The 22,415-nt window shown below is 34.8% G+C and overlaps 2 protein-coding genes across 2 annotated transcripts in view; one reads left to right on the top strand and one right to left on the bottom strand.

Moving 5' to 3' along the window:
• The window catches only part of LOC112043590 (malate dehydrogenase, mitochondrial-like), a 221,788-nt gene that overhangs the window by 182,067 nt on the left and 17,306 nt on the right, over nucleotides 1-22,415 (top strand). The gene's annotated exons all lie outside the window — the stretch shown is intronic.
• LOC112043545 (uncharacterized) lies at nucleotides 640-20,825 on the bottom strand. Its single transcript, XM_024079015.2, has 4 exons — nucleotides 19,902-20,825; nucleotides 19,252-19,600; nucleotides 4,931-5,177; nucleotides 640-2,864 (listed from the first exon to the last, which is right to left on the bottom strand). The coding sequence occupies exons 1-4, from the start codon at nucleotides 20,434-20,436 to the stop codon at nucleotides 2,541-2,543; spliced, it is 1,455 nt and encodes a 484-aa protein (XP_023934783.2). The 5' UTR covers nucleotides 20,437-20,825; the 3' UTR covers nucleotides 640-2,540.

The raw sequence follows: 22,415 nt of genomic DNA, 5'->3' as shown, positions 1-22,415 counted from the left end.
TTTTACGGCCTCCGTGGCGCAGTGGTATGCGCGGTGGATTTACAAAACGGAGGTCCTGGGTTCGATCCCCGGCTGGGCAGATTGAGATTTTCTTAATTTGTCCAGGTCAGGCTGGTGGGAGGCTTCGGCCGTGGCTAGTTACCACCCTACCGGCAAAGACGTACCGCCAAGCGATTTAGCGTTCCGGTACGATGCCGTGTAGAAACCGAAAGGGGTGTGGATTTTCATCCTCCTCCTAACAAGGTAGCCCGCTTCCATCTTAGACTGCATCATCACTTACCATCAGGTGAGATTGTAGTCAAGGGCTAACTTGTAAAGAATAAAAAAAATAATAATAATATAATCACGTTTAAGTATGTTCTAAATTCCATAAAATCGATATAAACAAATTAATTATTATTATTATAAGGAATTCAGGAACCCGCGTTCCAGTGTTCTAAATTCAAAATATTCGGTGTGAGGTCTATCACCCAGGCTGCAAAATGGTTACACAACATTGCAAAACTGCTGGAACAAATTGAAATAAAAAATTAACTTCAAAAATAATAATATAAATAATAATATAAATTTCAAATTAAATTATTATTAATAATAATATAAATTTCAAATTAATATTAATTACAATAATTAAAACCGGGATTGAATTTTTATTTATTATTTATTTAAAACATTCTCATTTTGTTTTTTAATAACAACCTCCTTTGTACATTCTTCAAACAACTTCACATTGAAATTTATAGGCATATCTATGGACAAAAACAAAAGCAGTCGAATATTTTTATTTCACTGAGTGAGCAAACACGACTTTTCTTCACTGGTTCCGTAGAGCAAACACATCATTTTTGAGTTAGTGAGGTGAAAAACATATTTAACATTAATTAGGTACGGGACATAGTTACACAATACGCAATCAAAGTTAATATAATAATAAAAATAATTAAAAGTGCGTACATGAACATACTGCAAACAATCACTTTGGAGATTTAGATGTTGCTTTGAAAACAGCATTTATCGGTGTGTTCGACATCGATCTCCTATTAAAAAGTGGATGCGCAATCAGCGGCCACAAACGTCCCCAAACTCAATGAGTGCCAAACACAACTTCTTGGCACTCAATTCAATAGTCGCATTTACAAATTCAACCTTAAACTCAATCCTTAAGGTTGACTTTGGGAATTTATTGAATATTGTACTATATTTAAAATTAAAAGCCTTTAGGTATAATTTTCTCAATATAATATTATATATTAAGAATAATTCTATATATTAAGAATAATTCTATAATATATTAACAATAATTCTAAAACTGCCAAAGCAAAATTGGCCAGTTTTTAAGTGACATTTTCTACATGATTGTGCGTCCTTTATAAACAAATATGAGGCTGTTTTCCACAACTTCTATGAAGTGTTTTTAGACGCACTATAATGTACCTACTTATAACGCCGGCTGCATACACTTGTTTTCCTAATGCGTAATTCCGATTTGGAATTCCGTGAGACTACCACTGACTTTACGTTTTTCTTTATTCGTAATGTATGTTGTCGCAAGGGCACGCATTTGTTACGCACGGAATTTGTTCCATCCGGAAAAAAACGTACATGTGCGTCATTTAATGTATTTTATATTGATTTCATGCATACAGTTTCCCGTACACAGAAAACGGATTCGGAAAACGAATACGAAAACTGGGTGTATGCGGGCGTCCTTAGTTAGGTAAACAAATTTAAAAGAGACAATAACTTAACTACCTACTTACATTTAATTTTTTGACAATTTAAGTATTTTATTTTGGTTGGTGATAATGCTTCATTTTTGAGAACAGCAAAATTAAAATTTTTATAAACATGACTTATTTCGTGTTAAGACATGATAGGTATAATAGAAAATATAACATACCTACATGAAATCTATCTATGATATATTATAGGTAGATAAAACTGTTACTGGACAAATTGTGCACAATGAAGATATTTTAAAAATTTCAATTGGAGGGCATTATACAACAGATACTGAAGCCTGAATATTTTTTTTTTCGATTTTTGCTTGTCTGTCTGTCCGTGTTTTTTGTTGATCGGCTATAACGCTGAAACTACTGAATCAATTTAAATGAAACTTGGCACGATTTGAGACCATAATACGGAGAAGGTTATAGGATAGGTACTTTTTATTGAGAAAATTAAATCAGAAGGGGATGAAACAGGGGTTAAAAGTTTGTATGGAAAGTCTGTCAGTTTTCAAGTTACATATTTTGTAAAAATTGATATGTGTACTACCAAAAAAAATACTTAAAATAATGTCAAGATGTTCAAGATTTTTAAATATTTTACCCCTAAAGTGTTAAAAAGAGGATGAAGTAAAATGACTAGTGGACCATTTATTACACATAATGAAAACTAAACATCCAAAAATATTAGTAGTAAAGGGGGTGAAATAGGGGTTGAAAGTTTACACCGAGTTTCACACGGACGAGGTCGCGGGCGTCCGCTAGTAACAAAATATAAAAGTTGGTTCTTTTCAATATTATCTATAATTCTCTAGTTTATGGAGGCCCATTGGACAATATCTTTCCCCATCCCATGTAAACAAAAACAGTAGAGTCTGAATAGACTCTATTATAATTCTGCTCTAGAGGTCTAGGTGCAGGGCAAGGTTTTTTCTTTGGTGGATATGGTGAGGGGTCAGGTTTTGGTGGGTGGTCAACGCCCAACTGTCCTTTTCCAAAACAACCGATGAGTGTGGTGTTCGGAAACGCTGCACGGAAGTAATCTTGCTCCCAAATCGGTTTTTTTTCAAACCAATTCTCCGGTTCACTTGACAGTTTGATGACTGCACTGTATTCAAACTGAGGTACTCTCTTGGAAAACTGCAATAAATGAAAAAAGTAATGTTGAATTTTAAAGCCTTTTTTTAATTATAAAGACATTTAACTTTGATCTCATATTATTAGGTCCTTACCATCGATCTACTATAAAAAAGTGGATGCACAATTAGCAACCAAAAAACGTCCCCACTCTATGAGTGCCAAACATTCTTGGCACTCAATTCAAGTAGTTGCATTTGCAAATTCAACCTTAAACTCAATCTTTAAGGTTGAATTTGCTCTGAATTTGGGATTTTATTGATTATTGGACTATATTTAAAGGCCTTTAGGTATAATTTTCTTTACCAATAATTCTAAAACTGTCAAACCATAATTGGCTAGTTTTTAAGTGAAATTTTCTACATGATTCTGCGTCCTTTCATTATAAGAGGTCCTTACATATGAAATGACGTTTTGTAAGGAAGGAACATAAAGACAGAGATTTTTTTTTTAAATATAATACAGATATTTATTTAATCAAAGTATGTACAACATTGCTATTGTTATACACTTGTGCATCTTATAGGTAGTTCATTGATCCCTTTACTCAAAAAACATTCGGACGGGAATCGATACAAAGGCGCTTTGGACTGTATCATCGGAGTTGATTTTTTTTCCTTGCAAGATGAAGAGAAGTTATCCAAATTTTGGAAAATAAAACTATTATTATTATTATTATGTTGATTGTTTAACCGTTAATTTTAATGTAATTCCAAGCTTAACATTTTAATGAGAGGTCCTATTTTGAATTTTTTTTTACCACTAGAAAGTTACGTTATTTGTGAGTGTTATAAACTATACTTTATTCCAGTATTTTCACGAAAATACAGGAATTACGCGGGCGAAACAATTTTTTTTTTAATTTTTTCTATTAACGGCACTCCACTAAACAGCGGCATAGCCGTAAATATTACTGTCCCTTTCATTGCGTTCGGACGAAAGAGATGGGACTTTGGCTGTGGGAGGCTTCGGCCGTGGCTAGTTACCACCCTACCGGCAAAGACGTACCGCCAAGCGATTTAGCGTTTCGGTACGATGCCTAGCAAGTTAGCCCGCTTCCATCTTAGACTGCATCATCACTTAGATACCATCAGGTGAGATTGTAGTCAAGGGCTAACTTATAAAAAAAAATACATATCCACCGCCATTGGTCGATATCTCATTTATCAATCGGACAGAACGATATTTTATATTAAAGATAGGGCATTAACACATCAAAACTGAGGCGCACAAATGTGGGTATTTGTCTTGATTTCATTTTAGTCGCATATTAAACAACGAAAGTTATTTAAACACATACCTAATACCTAAATATTGTCTACAATGTCGAACTGTGTGTTAAGGAAGTGTAAAATATATATATACTATGCATAATGTAAGTAAACACAAAATTGTGCATGTGTGAGTTCAGTAGCGTCGCTAAATTCGGATCACTTTTTGTTTAATTTTGTAGGCACGTGACATATATGTATTAACAAATAATAATCATTGATTGGAGATATGACGCATGCTATAGTAATATAAAAAACCAAGATGTCTTTCCTTCTTTATATGTATATCACACTAGTATTATAAAGGCGAAAGTTTGTTTAGAGCTGTAATAGCCCAGTGGAAACGGCCTCTGCCTCCGATTCCGGAGGGTGTGGGTTCGGATCCGGTCCAGGGCATGCACCTACAACTTTTCAGTTGTGTGCATTTTAAGAAAATAAATATCACGTGTCTCAAACGGTGAAGGAAAAACATCGTGAGGAAACCTGCATACCAGAGAATTTTCTTAATTATCTGCGTGTGTGAAGTCTGCTAATCCGCATTAGGTCTGCATAGTGGACTATTGGCATAATCCATCTCATTCTGAGAGGAGGTTCGAGCTCAGCAGTGAGCCGAATATGGGTTGACGATGATGATGTGTAAGTGTGCGTGTGTGTGTTTGCTACTGAAGCAATTTGGCTGAAATTTGGAATGGAAATAGATTTTAATCCATGGTTCCCCAGGATAACTGAATTTTATGCAGACCAAGTCGCGGGCGTCCGCTAGTCCCTAATAAATTAGTACGTCGTTCTATTACTTACCTCATTAATAGTTTCCTGTGCCTCCAATTCATTCTCCCCGACGTCAACGACAAGGGAATACATATTGAAGTTACACTCATTGCTCTGAGGGTTCTTGGGTATAGTGAACACACTGATGGAGACCTTGTTGCCACTCCTGTAGACCTTCCCTTCGGCGACGCGTTGGACCGTTCTTTTGATACCATTATGTTTAAATAATGTGTTCTGTATTAAACAGCCTCCATAACCAAAAGGTATGTCTGGTTGCCTGAAACAAATAATTTAGATTAATGCCAACTGAACATGGTAATGTCATACAACGTGTACAAGGTGGACTAAGAGCCAGAACCCCAGAACTTCGTCATTTGATAAAAAAAAAATTATAGTTTAGACCTTGGTGGCTTTGGGAAGTAGTAGGTTATAAGGATCCAGACGTTCAACCGTTTAAGTATAGTGTAATTTTTTAATGTTTACCTCGGCATAATAATGACTAAAATGAGAAATTATATTCCCAGTAGCCAGTCATTTGGCTTCGCTGCAAACTTTCGAAAAACAATATTTAATTTGAAACTTCAAGGGTCTCTAGCAAAGGGTTGCCATGAAGCAAAGTGTCTGGCAAATGGGGAAATCATTTCTCAAAAATTGTACTTTATACTATAAACTTAGAAGGTTGAGCGTCTGGATCCTTATAACCTGCTACCTCCCAAAGCCATCAAGGTCCAAACTCCATAATAGGGATGATGACTTTTTTTTAAATTGTATATAAATTAGGAGCTCCTGTAGCTCCGAAAGGAGATTTAAAGTGTCAGATTTGCGGCACTGCCACGGACCCCTGTAAAACGCCCCATACAAAATGATACGATTTAATGACGTCGTAGGTCATAATGATCGTTAGATTCGTATGGGCGTTGAAACAAAATTACTATAAAATTAATAATATCTTTGTTATTTGTGCGTTTATGTTTATAGTTCATATAATGAAAATGTCACATTTAATGTTAGAAAGCTAAAACTGTATGAATTTTCATATCTAATTACGATAAAAGATTTTTTAATAGATTTTGAAATTTTATAATCTTATTTATTTTGACAACTCGCAAGACAAGACAACTCGCATGCGCGCTCACAATTATGAAATTTTTAACTTTATAATTTAGATTTTAAGTTTCACGTGTGAAATGTTATTTATTTTTGAAACAATAAATGTCCTAAACCACATTTTGCAAATATACAGACAATCTTTGCTTTTTATGCATAAATTAGTTAACATTGACCTTATTTACCCGAATGTATCATAAAAAAATTAACATATTCAAACCTAGTCATCATCCCCATTGGCTACCCTACTTACATGGTAAGAGCATGAGCTAATAAACTTTCAGCTTTTATAAAATGTCGAAAGTCTGGGGTTCACGGGCTCTCAGTCTATAATGTGACATACGATTGACTGGAATATATTTTTTTTAGTTTTCGAAGTGTCAGGGAGATATATAACAATCAATGATATGCCAAACGGTGTGTTCCGGCGCCGTACCGCAGGCACACTGTTTGCTACGGCGCCGCAACGGTGCTTTATTGCGGCGCCGCGTACCACATGTGTATTTTATTTTGACGGCCACCGTGGCGCAGTGGTATGCGCGGTGGATTTAATGACGGGGTCTTGGGTTCGATCCCCGGCTGGGCCGATTGAGGTTTTCTTAATTGGTCCAGGTCTATCTGGTGGGAGGCTACCACCCTACCGACAAAGACGTACCGCCAAGCGATTTAGCGTTCCGGTACGATGTCGTGTAGAAACCGAAAGGAGTGTGGATTTTCATCCTCCTACTAACAAGTTAGCCCGCTTCCATCTTAGATTACATCATCACTTACCATCACGTGAGATTGTGGTCAAGGACTAACTTGTAAAAGAATAAAAAAAAAATGCGTACAATGAGGCAAAATGTTTTCGGTGCGGCGCCGCACTGTGTGGCTTCACTTTAAGCGTGTATAAAAAGAGATATGTATACTATTGATATGTAACTTAGAGTGCGCGCAAGATAAGTCTGCGCGCGAATGACAGCACAATTATGACGCCAGCGTTAGTGATCTCTTTTACCCGCCAAGAGATAGATAGAGATAGCCGATAAGATGGCGGCACTTTTGATTATACTACAGCCTTTCTTGATAAGTACTGTTTACCAACAAACAAATTAAAAATGAGGGTATAAATCTCTAGTCATTTCACACCTAATAATAATTATAACTAACTCGTTCTTAAATAATAGAAAATAAATTTTATTAATAAGCTTAGAACAATTAGATATTGTTAATATAATAAATAATTTATAAACAAACCATACATAATTTAAAATAAATAAGTTATGAAATGACATGCAATTTCTACCTTCATTTTTAACTTCTTTGTTGGTAAACAGTATTCATCAAGAAAGGCTGTAATATAGTTCCGATTTTCGCCACGCGTAAACTTATCTTGTGCGCACTATACAGACCCTGCTAGACTTCACACCATTTCAAACTACCAAAGTAATAACTTAAACAAAAACTTCCAATCAGCCTGTAATTATGTACTAACAGTGTACAATTCAAAATATTATGAGCACTTTTTGTTATAGTTTCTGCAATCATCTAACATGTACATTGCAAAGGGTCTTATTCTTTTAAAATAACAGCTCTTAAATAACATCAACAGGGATGATGACAGTTTTTTAAATTGTATATAAATTAAGAATAAGCTAATAGTAAAGCAATTTTGTAAAAGTAACAGGGTATCTGCGATCATTACTTTCAGAGCTACAGGGATTTAAAGGGTCAGATTTGCGGCGCTGCCGTGGATCCCTGTAAAACGCTCCATACAAAATGGCACGATTTAGTGACGTCGTTGGCTCGCTGATCGTTAGGTTTGTATGGGCGTTCAAACAAAACTACTAATATCTTTGTTATTTGTGCGTTTATGTTTATAGTTCATTTATTGAAAAATGTCACATTTAATGCAAGGAAGCTAAAACTGTATGAATTTTCATCTAATTATGATAAAAAAAATTTAAAAGATTTTATAATCTTTTAGAGAAATTTTATAATCTTATTTATTTTGAAAATATCCAGACAATCTTTGCTTTTTATGTATAAATCAGTTAACATTAACCTTATTTACCAGAATGTATTATAAAAATCAATTTATTCACACCTAGTCATCATCCCCATTGGCATTGTTTTTTTCTTTTGACAATCATCTTCAATGCTTTTTAGCTTCAGCTTCAGCCTATTTTAACGGCCAACTACAGGGCCAGGCCTCTCTCCTTACACGAGATCCGAATTATAATAATAATAATAAGCCCTGATACGAAATTACATCTATTACATTATGTTTTAATTTTTTTAAAGAATCTCTTAGCACAGTGTGCCTTTCGGCATCAGCCTCCTCCAGCTCATAGCATCTTCAAAGTCTGTTTTATTCGGAAACCTTCTCCCTTTTGACTCCTTTTTGATATATTATGTACTTTCATGTTCTCCTATCATTTCACCTGTTATTTGCATTTCACTGATGCCCAGTATACTGTAGTTATTTTTATCTAGAGCTTCTTCTTGAAGTTTTAGTAAGCTTTGATAGGTTAAGTTTTAGTAAGCTTTGGTAGGTTCTAAGTGATCTGGTGTTTAGGGTTGCGATTTGAAATGTTTCACATCTTTTGTTTTTCTAGCTGGAGGGATTTGATCGAACATCCCACGGGGATCAGCCGGTTTAGGATCTTTTGCTGCTTTGTTTATTGTGTTTATAGTTTTGTATTTGGTTATGTTCTTCCGATTCTGAGCGTGCAGTTTCAGTTTTTTGGAGTTGGCATTTAAGATTGTGTGTTTGTTCTGGAACAACTTGTGAATTCGAGTTTGTTTGCTCTATTTATTTTGTAAGATAAGAGATCCGAATCAAGCAACAGTAAATAAAACAGCTGTTTAGTAACAACTTTTAATAACCTCATTATTGATACAAGTTGGGAAGAGGGTAGTTTATCAAAAGTTGTTACTAACCAGATGTTTTTTTTACTGTTGATTAATTAAGAATCAAACGAACTTACCTTGTGAAGTTTGATATCTAATTATACGAGCGTCTTGACCGAAGATGATTAGGTTTACTAAGCAGCATGTGGCAGATTATGCTGTCCTTATCACACTTTTAAAGATTCCTATTCGATAAAAAGAATCTTTATTTAACACTGGTAACACCTCCCCACCTCCCCATTTGCGCTCCCACGCCGACCGGTGACCATTACTGTCATTTTTCAGAGGTTTTATTTTTTCGATAGATTTTAGGGCTTAGAAGAAGGGACAGGGTGGGAGTATAATCATCTTCGGTCAAGACGCTCGTATAATTAGATATCAAACTTCACAAGGTAAGTTCGTTTGATTCTTAATTATACTTCGCATCTCTCCCGAAGATGATTAGGTTTACTAAGCAGATGTTTAGAGTATCGAAAAAATGCAAATATCATAGCGATCAACAACAATTGTAATAGGTACTACTATAATTACAATATTAATATTAATTGATATTAAATAAGTAATTGAATAAAAATCAACACTTCAAAGGTTTAACCAAGGATTATTAAAAAATAAAACATTATTATTATTATTATTTTTTTTTTTTTTTTTATGCTTAATTTTTAAAAATTATGTTAACAAAATTAGTTTGATTTGATTATCAGTTTGACTTTATTATAATATTTAAGAAAAACATTTGACGATTTTGACCAACCGAACCGAAATTATTAGTTTTTCTAATCATTTCTAAATGAACACCTGCTCTGTGCGCGGCTAATGTTGGTGCATGTCGCGTACTATGACCGCTTGTATAAATTAACACCAACACCAAATTTTTCTAATCTTGTATCCAATGAGACAATGTCTGGGAGTATATCTTTTTATGCGATTTTGGGTAACTAATAAAAAGAAAATCTTCTTGGACCAAGTATTTTCAATGTATGTTTTAATGCACAGACCTGGACATACTTTTGGCTTTTTTTTTTTTTTTTAAATAATAATCAATGGATGGTTTTTCAAAATAATCAATGGTTGATAAAACATAGGATGTCGATGGTGTCGGGGTTTTACTAATTCGTATTTATAATTTATGCCAGAAGGGTTATTACTTTTTGTGACAAGTCCTTTAGTGAAATCAGGTCATTAGGGTAATAATTTTGTAGACTAAGTTAGGATTTCAAGTACCTATTATAATATTGAGTTTAGAATAGATTAAATTTTTAGAATTATTACAATATACTGCTAAGCTAGAATTAGGTTGTTCTTGTAAGGCTATTTTAGGTTAATATAATAAATAAGTATTATATTATTTTTTTTTTTTTTTACGAACAACGCCTTCAAAATATCATTTAACTGTGTCACGGCGAGTGATTTCCGACTTAGCAGAGTGGAAAGCTGTTTAACGTACTATATATACCTGCCGCAAAATTTTGTTTTTTATTTTTAATTTTTATTTATTTATTTATTTGTAAAAAATTCGATGAATTGTGTCGTATTAGCGTCACAATAATTATATTGTTTGTCTTTGCAAAAGAGCCACCATGATTTTATAAGTATAAATAATAGAAAAGATGACAATTTTAAGTATTTTAACAGATATTTATTAGGCTGAAAATAACTTCAAATCACTTTAAAAACCATCAGGTTATACCAGGTAAACAAGGGTTGAGTGGGCCAGGCCAGCAAAACAACAATGAACGTCTCATTTAGATATTTAACTGATCGGAGGAAAGGTAGAAAAAGACGACTTTTCCCATCGAAATATCAACGCTACAATAATTTCTGAATTTAGGTCTAGTTTTCGTGAAGCGTCTCTTGATATTTGTGGTTTTGTTTGCTAAACCAATTTTAAATTTGATAAATTAAATTCAAGATTACCATAATTTAACAAAACAACATACATACAGCCGAACATAGAACCTCCTTTCTTTTCGGAAATCGGTAAAAAGCTTAGACAGCAGTTTCCACTAAGTCTCTGTATTGAAAAATTAATGAGATTCAAAATCTGCGGCTACATTGATAAGATGCAAATATGTGTAAGTTGTGTTTTTCGCACCATTATATCATGTAAGATTTTATTTAAATGTGAGTACAGTATTTTTTTTTTTTTTTTTTTTAAATATAGGTAATTTCCGTAATATTATCCATTCTTAATAAAATGTCGCAATTGCTAAGATGTAAAAATACGTATAAATTTAAAGACTATAAAAAGCTGCAAGGAGTTGAAGAGTATTTATGTGAGAACATAGTTTTGTAGACCACTATTTGTAGACAGTGGTACCTAGTGAACTTTTTTTTTTTTTTTTGCAGGATGCACCTGTTAATGATGCATCGCTATAAACCAAAATGAAATATTCCTTATATATAAATGAACTTCCTACAACCTCAAATAAATACATATACAATGTTTTGTTGTTTGTACATAATTCTATACGCTTTTTCTTGCTGTCGGGTAAAGTTGATATATTATTGGTAGATAGTCCTGAATCAAAAATAAATCAGGTGTAGATAAATATTTAACGAAACAAATGAGCCTGAAAATTATATAATTAGGTACAATTTTAGTCAGTCAGTTTTTAAAAACATGATAATTAATAAATGAATTAACATAGTTTGGAACCGCGCGTTTCACGCGATTTTAACTCGCACTTGTCCCGTTTTATGGGTACATTTGACTTTTAATATCATTGTTTTAGAAACTAATTTTAAAAGGTCAAACTATAAAACGCCTTTCCGATGCATAAAAAATCGTGTAGATAATTCACTGACAAATAACGATCTTAGGTTTTAGTAATGCAAGTAAAAAATGGATTTCAAATAGATAGTTGTTCCATATAAGGCGGAAATATATTTTATCACTCTTTGCAAGTGGTAGTAAAAATTAAGCATCTTTTACTCTATTTTTGAATGTTTTTGTTTGATATAGAGTGCTATAGGAATTTCTTAACCTTTAATGATTTCCAATCCAAAATAATTTTAGAATTCGTCTTATGCCATTCCTTGCAGAAATACTAAAGTCTGTCAGCAGACGGTAATTTTTTCTTGCACAAGCTTCGAGAGTTGTTTGTCGGCGATAGAAATCACGCGGCGCGGGCGCTCGTGCCGGCGGCGGAGGTGGGCGTCGAGCATGGTACACCGTAGGGTACCCTCGCGGCTCGGCGGCTGGTGCCTGCGGTGCCCCCCGTGCGTTTAAAGCTCCAGGATTACGAGCTGAACTAGTTGGATGCGCGAGAATCTCAAGTTCCAATTCCGACGCTGATGTTAACAAGGCCTTAGATGATTTTTGATGTTCTGACAAAATTTGACCCAAATAAATTGCCGTAATTTGTATTTTTATCAAACCTCATTGTTATGGAATCTCTATAATGAGAGTCACAAAGTAACGAAATCGATTTGCGTCACTCAGAATTTTTTTAAAAGGCGATTTAAATTTCAGGGTTTATTAAAGGAGCTTTCGTATAATTATGCAGTTTCAAGCTGGTAAATAATGTTTTAATAGGTCCAATCATTCGTCCTTAGGTAACCCGTTAGTTAGTATATTTTTCCATCATGTAGCTAAATTTTTGTAAAATTTCTCCATATGAGGTTTGTACAACAACAACAACCAGCTGTAAAATATCAGGATCTAAATCTTCTTCTATGTCGTCTTGTCTTCGACGAAATAATAACCAATTACATTGGGTAATTGTCTATTAACCTTTATAATTTTAAATTGTGTAGGTAGGTAAATAGTTTATATTGTTCAAGATGATAATTCACACACGCAATGCGTCGGAATTATACCTATATTATCCACACGCAATAAATGCCGGGATAAAATTTCCACACACGTTATACGTCGGGATAAGTTTGTAAAATACTAAGAACAATATTTCATTCTTATTATACAATAATAATAATATAATAATTCACACACGCAATGCGTCGGAATTATACCTATATTATCCACACGCAATAAATGCCGGGATAAAATTTCCACACACGTTATACGTCGGGATAAGTATGTTAAAATACTAAGAACAATATTTCATTCTTATTATGCAATAATAATAATATAATAATTCACACACGCAATGCGTCGGAATTATACCTATATTATCCACACGCAATAAATGCCGGGATAAAATTTCCACACACGTTATACGTCGGGATAAGTATGTTAAAATACTAAAAACAATATTTCATTCTTATTATGCAATTGTGGTTCTGGGCGACAATTCCCAGGGGCAGAGCTCTATGCCACCACACGCGTCGCGGGTTGCGGATAGCGAAACGGCCCTCAGATATGGGGGTTAGCTGCGAATACCCAATAAGCAGTTGCAGACAGGGAGCGGTTCATCGGAGGGTCGCTGGGGAGCTTGTGGCGGAGTATACCCCAACAAATGGCGTAAAACTCGATGAAGATGAACGTCAGTGGCGAGTGAGAGCCGCCACTATAAACTATGTTCTTTGCTCGGGGAGATGGGCCTCGTCAACCTTGGCTGGTTATCCATCTAGGAGAAGGCCAACTCTGAATACAAACGGCCAAACAGGGGGGGAAACTTGGGGAAAATTTGGATGGCGGATCAAAACAAGGTTTATAAACTACCCCAGGAGGGTACCGACTGCATTGCGGAAGGAGAATCCCTCACAGATTCGTCTGTCTGCCCCGCGTATTCTGGGGGGGGCAAAGTCCGCTCACCCAAATTGTCACTGGAAGACCGAAGAGAAAACGAAAACAAGAAGAAAGAAAATGAAGAAGAAAAAGAAGATCCATTTAGGAAAAGAGGATTACAGAGGACTCCACCGACTACTATGAAGAAAACACAGAAGACCATCCAAACAAGCATTAAACAAAACAACTGCACCAAGGAGTCGGCTCCTAAGAAAATGACGCAACAAATTTTTCACCCTAGCCTTTTTCACAAATATTCTAATAATGACTCCACAACAACCAACAAAGAAAAAACAGACATAAATGAATGGCAAAAGGATAACACACCCTTTAGGAGGACAAAAAGGAAAGAGACAAGCCCAATACAAAACGATATGACCAAAAAGCTTAAAAACACCTCAACTTTCCAAGTTCCCACACACAACAGTTTTGATCTTCTTGATGAAGAAACACCAAATGAAATCAAAACCAAAGGCAAAGAATACATACCAAAACCAGAACCTATTTTTGTAACAGGAGTTCTCGACATAGGATCCCTAAAGAGTAAACTAAACGAACTTATCCAAACAGACCAGTATACCATGACTACTCTAAGATCCGGACATGTAATAAAAATAATGCCAAAAGACATTCAAACCTATAAAATCATTAGAGAAAACTTTATCTCCACCAATATATCACACTATACATATCAGTTAAAGAGTGAAAGAGCATACAGAGCAGTTTTACGTGGTCTTCACGCTTCAGAAGACATATCTCAAATATCAAAAGAACTTGAGCGTAATGGACATCAAGTAAGGCAAATAGTCAACATAAGGCACAGAGTAACAAAAGATCCATTGCCCATATTTTATGTGGACCTTGAACCAAGGCCGAATAATAAAGAAATATTTAATATTCAATACCTAAACCAGATGAAAATTGCTTTTGAAGCTCCCTACAAAAAGAAAGAAATTCCTCAGTGTAAAAGATGCCAAAGATTTGGACACACGAAAAACCAATGCTACAGACCTTATCGCTGTGTCAAATGCGGCGAAGATCATCCTACAACACAATGTACTAAAAAACCTGATACTGAGGCAACCTGTGCAAACTGTGACGAAAAACACCCAGCCAGCTACAAAGGTTGCAAAATCTACAAACAATACAAAGAAAGAATCACAAAGACTGCTCCTAAATACAAAGTAAATCAACCAAAACGCACTGAAGAGACCAATAAAACAGCCAACCTGACTCCTAGAATATCAGACTTTAATAAAACATATGCCCAAGCTGCTAGGACCAAATCAACAACTCCTACAACACAGAGAAGAAATGACGTTAATGACATGACAGATATAATGGGGACAATGTTAGAAAAACTGCAAAACACAATGCTGACAATGATGGAAAAAATGATGGACAAAATGATGGACCGTATGGTTCTACTAGTCAACAGCCTAGTGGAAAAATGACTCGCAACCTCCGAGTTGTTACTTGGAACGCCAATGGCTTGACGGAACGACGTCAAGAACTTGAAACCTTCCTACTTATTGAAAATATTGACATTGCTTTAATATCCGAAACGAGGTTCACACCAAAAACTCACATAACATTAAAAAATTACACCATCTATACGACAAATCACCCTACAGGAAACACCCACGGGGGTACTGCAGTAATTATTAAAACCAGTATTAAACACTACGTCTTGGCGGAATATCGCACAGAAAAAATACAAGCAACATCTATTGCCCTACAAGATAACAGATTTGAAACGGTATTAGCTGCTGTCTACTGTCCTCCTAAACACACAATAACTGCTCAAGACTACAAAGATTACTTCTCTACTCTTAGTAATAGATTTATCAGTGGGGGTGACTGGAATTCAAAACATCTACACTGGGGATCTAGGTTGACCAACACAAGAGGAAGGCAACTCTTCAAATCAACACAAGAAATGAAACTGGAATGCTTATCAGGTGGAGAGCCTACCTATTGGCCAACTGACAGAAATAAGATTCCGGATCTCTTAGATTTCTTCATTACAAAAAATATTGACAGCAATTATATCACAGTGGATTCATGCATAGACCTAACTTCAGATCATACCCCAGTTATCTTAAATATGAATACAACAGTAACTTTAGTTAACCCACTTCCCAAAATATACAACTCCAGAACTACTAACTGGGAAACGTTTAAGTTTGTAATAACAACAGAAACAAATCTTAAAAATAAAATTGGCTCAAAAGAAGAGTTAGAAGATGAAATAGAGAAATTAAATAAGACTATTCACAAGGCTTCTAATATTGCTACCCCTAAAGGAAGAAATGGAGGGTACCCACCAAAGCATTACTCAAATCTGAAAGATATAAAACAGAAAATTCAGAAACGTCGGAAACTGAGAAAGATTTGGCACACAACTGGATATCCATCAGATAAAGCAGCGTTTAATAAATTTTCTGATGAACTTAAAAAGTATATAAATACTTTGGAAAATGACAATATTCATCGCATGCTTGCAAATCTTGACCCAACAAAAGAAACTAACTACTCACTGTGGAAAGTCACCAAAAACTTAAAGCGTCCTAAACCCCATATACCACCTATCGACAATAATAAAGGCGGATGGGCTAGAACTGATTTAGAGAAGGCTATAACATTCGCTGAACATTTATTCACTGTTTTTCAACCGCTCACTGAGGGTTGCCATGAACATGACATTAAAATCAGAGAATACCTAGGAACAGCGAATCAAATGTGTATGCCCTTAAAAAATATAAGCCCTAAAGAAGTATTCGAAGAAATGAAGTTACTTCAGGAGGGTAAAGCACCTGGATATGACCAAATTGACGCCACACTTCTGAAGAAACTTCCATTCAAAGGAATAATGAAACTGGTACACATTTTTAATGCCTGCATAAGATTTGAACACTTTCCTGGTCAATGGAAGATAGCTCAGGTAATAATGATAGCTAAACCTGGGAAACCACCACAAAAGGCATCCTCGTATAGACCTATCAGCCTATTGCCAGTTATTGGAAAGCTTTTCGAGCGAATACTCCTTAATCGAATGAAGGAACATTTGAGTACAGTGCTGCCAAACCATCAGTTCGGATTCCGCGAAAAGCATGGCACTGTGGAACAAGTTCACCGAATCGTTGATATCATTAGCAGAAGCTTAGAAAATAAACTATACTGCTCCGCTGTCTTTCTAGATATTAGCCAAGCATTTGATAAGGTATGGCACGAAGGCCTCATCTTTAAGCTAAAAAAGATGCTACCACACAGTTTTCTTGCCATATTAAAATCATACCTGGATAAAAGGAGTTATCAAGTTAAATTTAATAACGACTGCTCTAACCTTTATGAAATCAATTCCGGAGTTCCCCAAGGTAGCATACTGGGCCCTGTATTATATCTAATCTTTACTGCCGATGTCCCAACAAACGATTCCACATCAATAGCGACATACGCTGATGACACGGCCTTGTTATGCTCACATTCAAACCCTTCTACAGCTTCGTTTTTGCTACAGAATCACCTAAGGGAAATAGAAAAGTGGTTCAAACAGTGGAAAATAAAAGCTAATGAAAATAAATCTGTCCACGTCACATTCACACTCAGGAGAGAATCCTGTCCCCCTGTTAAACTAAACGACAAAATGATACCTCAGGAAGACGATGCTAAGTATCTAGGATTACATTTGGATAGAAGACTGACATGGCTAAAACATATTTGGACAAAGAGAAAACAATTGGATGGCAAGCTACGTTCTTACAGCTGGCTACTAGGATGACACTCGCAACTTACTGACACAAACAAAATGCTAATATATAAAGCAGTGCTAAAACCGATCTGGACGTACGGCATACAGCTGTGGGGAACGGCCAGTAATTCAAATATTAAAATACTGGAAAGATTCCAAAATAAAGCACTAAGAACAATGTTTGGCATCCCGCGATGTATCAGCAATAAATACATGTACCACGACATTGACATAAAAACTGTACGTGAAGAAATATCCCAGTGCAGCCTGAGGTATCAGGAGAGACTGACAATTCACACAAATGAGCTTGCACGGGCTCTGAGTCGCGAGGGTGGACTCCGTTTTGCTCGGCTACAAAGACACAGCATTCCCGACCTGTGGAACAGATTTCCATAACAAGCCAAAGGGAGAGCTGCTGACAGGGAATCTGCAGCAAAATAGCTCTCAAAGAAAACATTAAATGATATGATGATATCAGATAAATGAATGGCTTATTGCCTATGAGCAGATCGCCATGTCGCAGAAATTACATATATAAAAAAAAAAAAAAAAAAAAAAAAAAAAAAAAAAAAAAAAAAAAAAAAAAAAAAAAAAAAAAATTATGCAATATATGCCGGTAGGTACATAATTTCCACACACGGTTTACGTCGGGATAAGTATGTTAAAATACTAAGAACAATATTTCATCCTTATTATGCAATATATGCCGGTAGGTACATAATTTCCACACACGGTTTACGTCGGGATAAGTATGTTAAAATACTAAGAACAATATTTTATCCTTATTATGCAATATGTGCCGGTAGGTACATAATTTCCACACACGGTTTACGTCGGGATAAGTATGTTAAAATACTAAGAACATTATTTTATGCATACGCAATAAATGCCGGTACGTCGGAATGTTACATCCATATTTTCATTATACCATAGGCACACAATAAATTTCGAGATATAAACTCCATATACTTTTTTATTTTACTTAGTGGGTAAGCTTAAATGAAAAATGGTCTTACCTTGCCATTCCTGGTAAGTTGCGTCTTGTGTCGGTGAATACAAATAATCTTCCTTCGATGATCCTTCCGAAGAAAAAAGATATGGAGATGATTATTTTCCTTCTACTTACGTTTTTAGAACTTTTTTCACTATATCACTTGATCGCTTTCTTTTTCCCATATTTTAATATGTATTTTGATGTTGGACGAGACGGAGCAAAACGACGTGTAACTTGGACAACACAAAATCCCGTAATGACAGTAATGGTCACCGGTCGGCGTGGGAGCGCAAATGGGGAGGTGGGGAGGTGTTACCAGTGTTAAATAAAGATTCTTTTTATCGAATAGGAATCTTTAAAAGTGTGATAAGGACAGCATAATCTGCCACATGCTGCTTAGTAAACCTAATCATCTTCGGGAGAGATGCGAAGTATAATTAATAGTTAACATCCACAATGTCCTACAAATTGCGTGGTATATTATCTCGATCCGACGCTCGGAAATTTTCATTTCCTGGTAACTCAGTTAGCTACCAGAATCAAGTATTATCGTAAATAAAAAAGTTGATTGTCTCATGAGATGAAGCTACTTACGAAAAATTAACTTGATACATATCAGTTGTATAAAATGTTCTACGGATCCCTGATCATCATTCAAGACTTATTTCAAATTTTTTTTAAAAAGGTTTTGACATTTTTTCCAATATAATTTAAATTGTTGATCTTTTGAGTTAGGTTAGGTTAGGTTAAATGATTAGTGGATTATTTATTATACATATATATAAAACATGCGAAAATATAAATAAAAGGGAATGAAATAGGGATTGAAAAGTATACATTGATTTCCACACATACAAAGTCGCAGGGTCCGTTAGTATAAACATATACAACTCTACTGTTATAAAAATACTTACAGTTCTTGAAAATAGTTCAAAAACGGTCCTAGTCCCACAGATCGTAGAAAGTTCTTATCACTTACATAAACTAATATGCCTTTAAAAATTCTATTCCTTGATATATGTTTGACAACTTTATAAAATTTTCTCATATTCCATTCCTTGTTTATGATGATAGTATGTAACTTAACATCAGGTATGACTGGTATGAACAGGCCCAGCAAGTGAGGTCTGGACCGCTCCATCATAGTTTTGCTGAGTTTGTAGGTCACTGATGTTGGTACTGGCAGGTACGAGAAGTATTCAGATTGTATTACATTTGCACATTGTTTAGGTGCACTTGTGTATTTGTGTATTGAATCAAGCACTAAAACAGAAAAAACAATCAATTATTTAAAAATAATTATTACACTTATAACATGCACTATAAATAATATTGTATCAACACTTCAATACTAGACGGCACTGTATCGGCCAACAAGGTCTGTCCAAAATAATTACATGCATAGATTTTATACTAATGGTGTTTTCTAAATTTTAGTTTCTTTGTATCTGAGAGCAATATTCACGTCATAAAATGAAAGTACACAAATATCACAAACATACAAAGAATAACTGATTTTATTTCACAAACTACAACCAAATTTGATAATTAAAAGTACACTTACAGCAGTGAATTTCATCACATGGAACAGAACAAGGGGGGGGATGAATCGATGGGCAGTGTCTCGTGCTTTGTACCCCATCCTTATTAACAAATGTCATAACTACCAATGGCTCATTTACCAGCTCACTAGACATTGTCAGCTTTGCCCAAATCACAGATGACATTGGGAAGACCATCGAGTAATCCACAGGTGCTAACTGCTCTCTCCTAAGAGACTGCACAGCGGCATACCATGTTGTGCACACATGTTTGCACAACAACTTATCTCGCCAATGCAAATTACTCAATATCTGCTTAACAATAAGGTAATTTGAAACCACTTTTTCTATAAGTTCGCTGCTACATTTCAGAGGCTTGAATCGTCGCTCCAGATTCTCTTTCTTTATATAGGCTCTAAAATGGTCATCCAGAGCCAGTTTGGGACATTTAACGTGTCTCGAAAAGTAATCGACGGACAAATCAAATTCCCGTACTTTATTGATGGGATCATCGTCCTCCGAAGAGGTGTCGCTCAGACATATTATTTCGTCTGTCATTTTATAATAGCTTTGCTAAAGCTTTATCTCCGTGACTATGTCATCACTACCGCGTCGGATAAGTAGCCTTTAGTAAGTAGCGCTATTACGAATGAGTAAAGCTAAATGAATAAAAATATTCAATATTACTTATCCAATGTAAATAATAACATCCCTCAGGTGCTTCATAATTTGTCTCTGATAATAATTGCAGTTGGATTGTAAGCGCCTAAGTTGTCTCTTGGCACTCAAAAGATTTCCTATCTAATTTTTATTAGTTTAGATATGGACAGGTTTAACTCAAAGAGTAAATTAATTTAAAGGGTAGTTTAACTTTTATATAAATTATTTCACACCGTCACTTTCTGTTTAATTGTTTATAAGAGTATGTCACAGTGTTACCAACTCTCTAAAATATTTATCCCTAAAGTTTGTGTCAAAAACCCCTAAAATCGCCTTAATTATTGAGTTGTCCCCCTGAAAAATATAAATTCATAATAATTTAGAAATAATATAAGTTTCAAAAGTCTATATTTAATACAGACAAAATACTACGTCTTTATCTAAAGATTCAGATCTTTTCGAAATCATACATGTTGACAATGAATAAATTTACCATTTTTTTTATATTCGATGAAAATTGCCGCCAGTTGCCTCAGAGTGTCGTATTATGTCGTTATAAGTCGCTAGGCCAAGAAAGAAATATTAAAATCATTAAACAGTCAAAATATCCCTGAAAATACCCCTAAAAATTTCAGACCCCTAAAAAATCCCATTTCACTTATTTGCCCCCTAAATCTGGGGGGAAAACCCCTAAGTTGGGAACCCTGGTATGTCACAGACACAGAACACTCAAACACTGAACAATAATAATCAATAATAATACTCCTGTCACAGATTAGGGATGGCGATCTGAGATCGATTAATCGAAGAATCGATTTTTCGAGCCAAAAAATCGATCTTTTGAATCGATATGTAGTAATGAAAATCTATCCAGTGAATCGATATCTCATCGTTGAAAATCGACATTCGATATTTTCTGTTTTTTTCGGCCATATCAAAAAAGCAAAAGTTCGTGAAAAGTTCTTAGACCATTAATAATGGTTATTAATGGCCTAAGGAAAAGTTCTATTGATTTTTCAGGTTTCGTTACCATTATATATCGTTTAAACATGCTTAAAATCTCTTTAATTTTTTGCGATTTGATTTATCAGGTTACGTTAAGGTTATGTATGGTTAAAATATGTTTCTTGTTTTTCATAAAATAGAATTATATTTTCATTGTATAGGCAAGCTTGAAAAAAATCGATTATATAGAAAACGACTACGAAACCTTTTAAATTTCGAATCTTTGGAATTCGATTTATCGGGTTACATTACATTACGTATCTTGTTTTTAGCTGAAAATCAGCGCTGTATGTTCTTTGTTTATAGGGAGCATATAGCAATATGCTGAGCTAGGACCTTTTTCTAGGTTATGCCACATATCGCAGGGTATTATTCTTAAATAATTGTGATGTGTGGCATAATGTAGTAATAAATATATTTTCTTTCTTTCTTTCTTTCTTTCTTTAATATAAAATTATATTTATTAACATTATTAATTACGCAAACTTACAAAAATATCGATTTTTATGAAATTGACCTTTTAAATATCGATTTTTTTGCGATTCGATTTATCGGAATACGTTACGGTTATGTATTTTGTTTTTCATAAAATAGAATTATATTTCCATGTTATAAATGGGTAAAATGGCGAAGGCTGGAATATATTGTTCTAACAATCTTTAACGATTTTCCGGATACGGTAAAGAATCTTCTAAAAGATACTAATATACTCACGAACGTATATAAGCGGAAACTAAATAATTACTTTTTGGGACAGCCTGTGTAGCGTCGCAGCAGCGGTTCACTCACACTTTTACGATACTTATTTAACTTCCCGATACTGATTAATTATTCTTGGTTTTTCTTCTCTTTTGTTTGTTAATTATTTTTGT

Source organism: Bicyclus anynana, chromosome 14, assembly GCF_947172395.1.
Source record: "Bicyclus anynana chromosome 14, ilBicAnyn1.1, whole genome shotgun sequence".
In the NCBI taxonomy this organism is placed as follows: Eukaryota; Metazoa; Arthropoda; class Insecta; order Lepidoptera; family Nymphalidae; genus Bicyclus; species Bicyclus anynana.
Note: the sequence above shows the minus strand (reverse complement) of the source record. Positions and strands in the feature narration are given on the sequence as shown.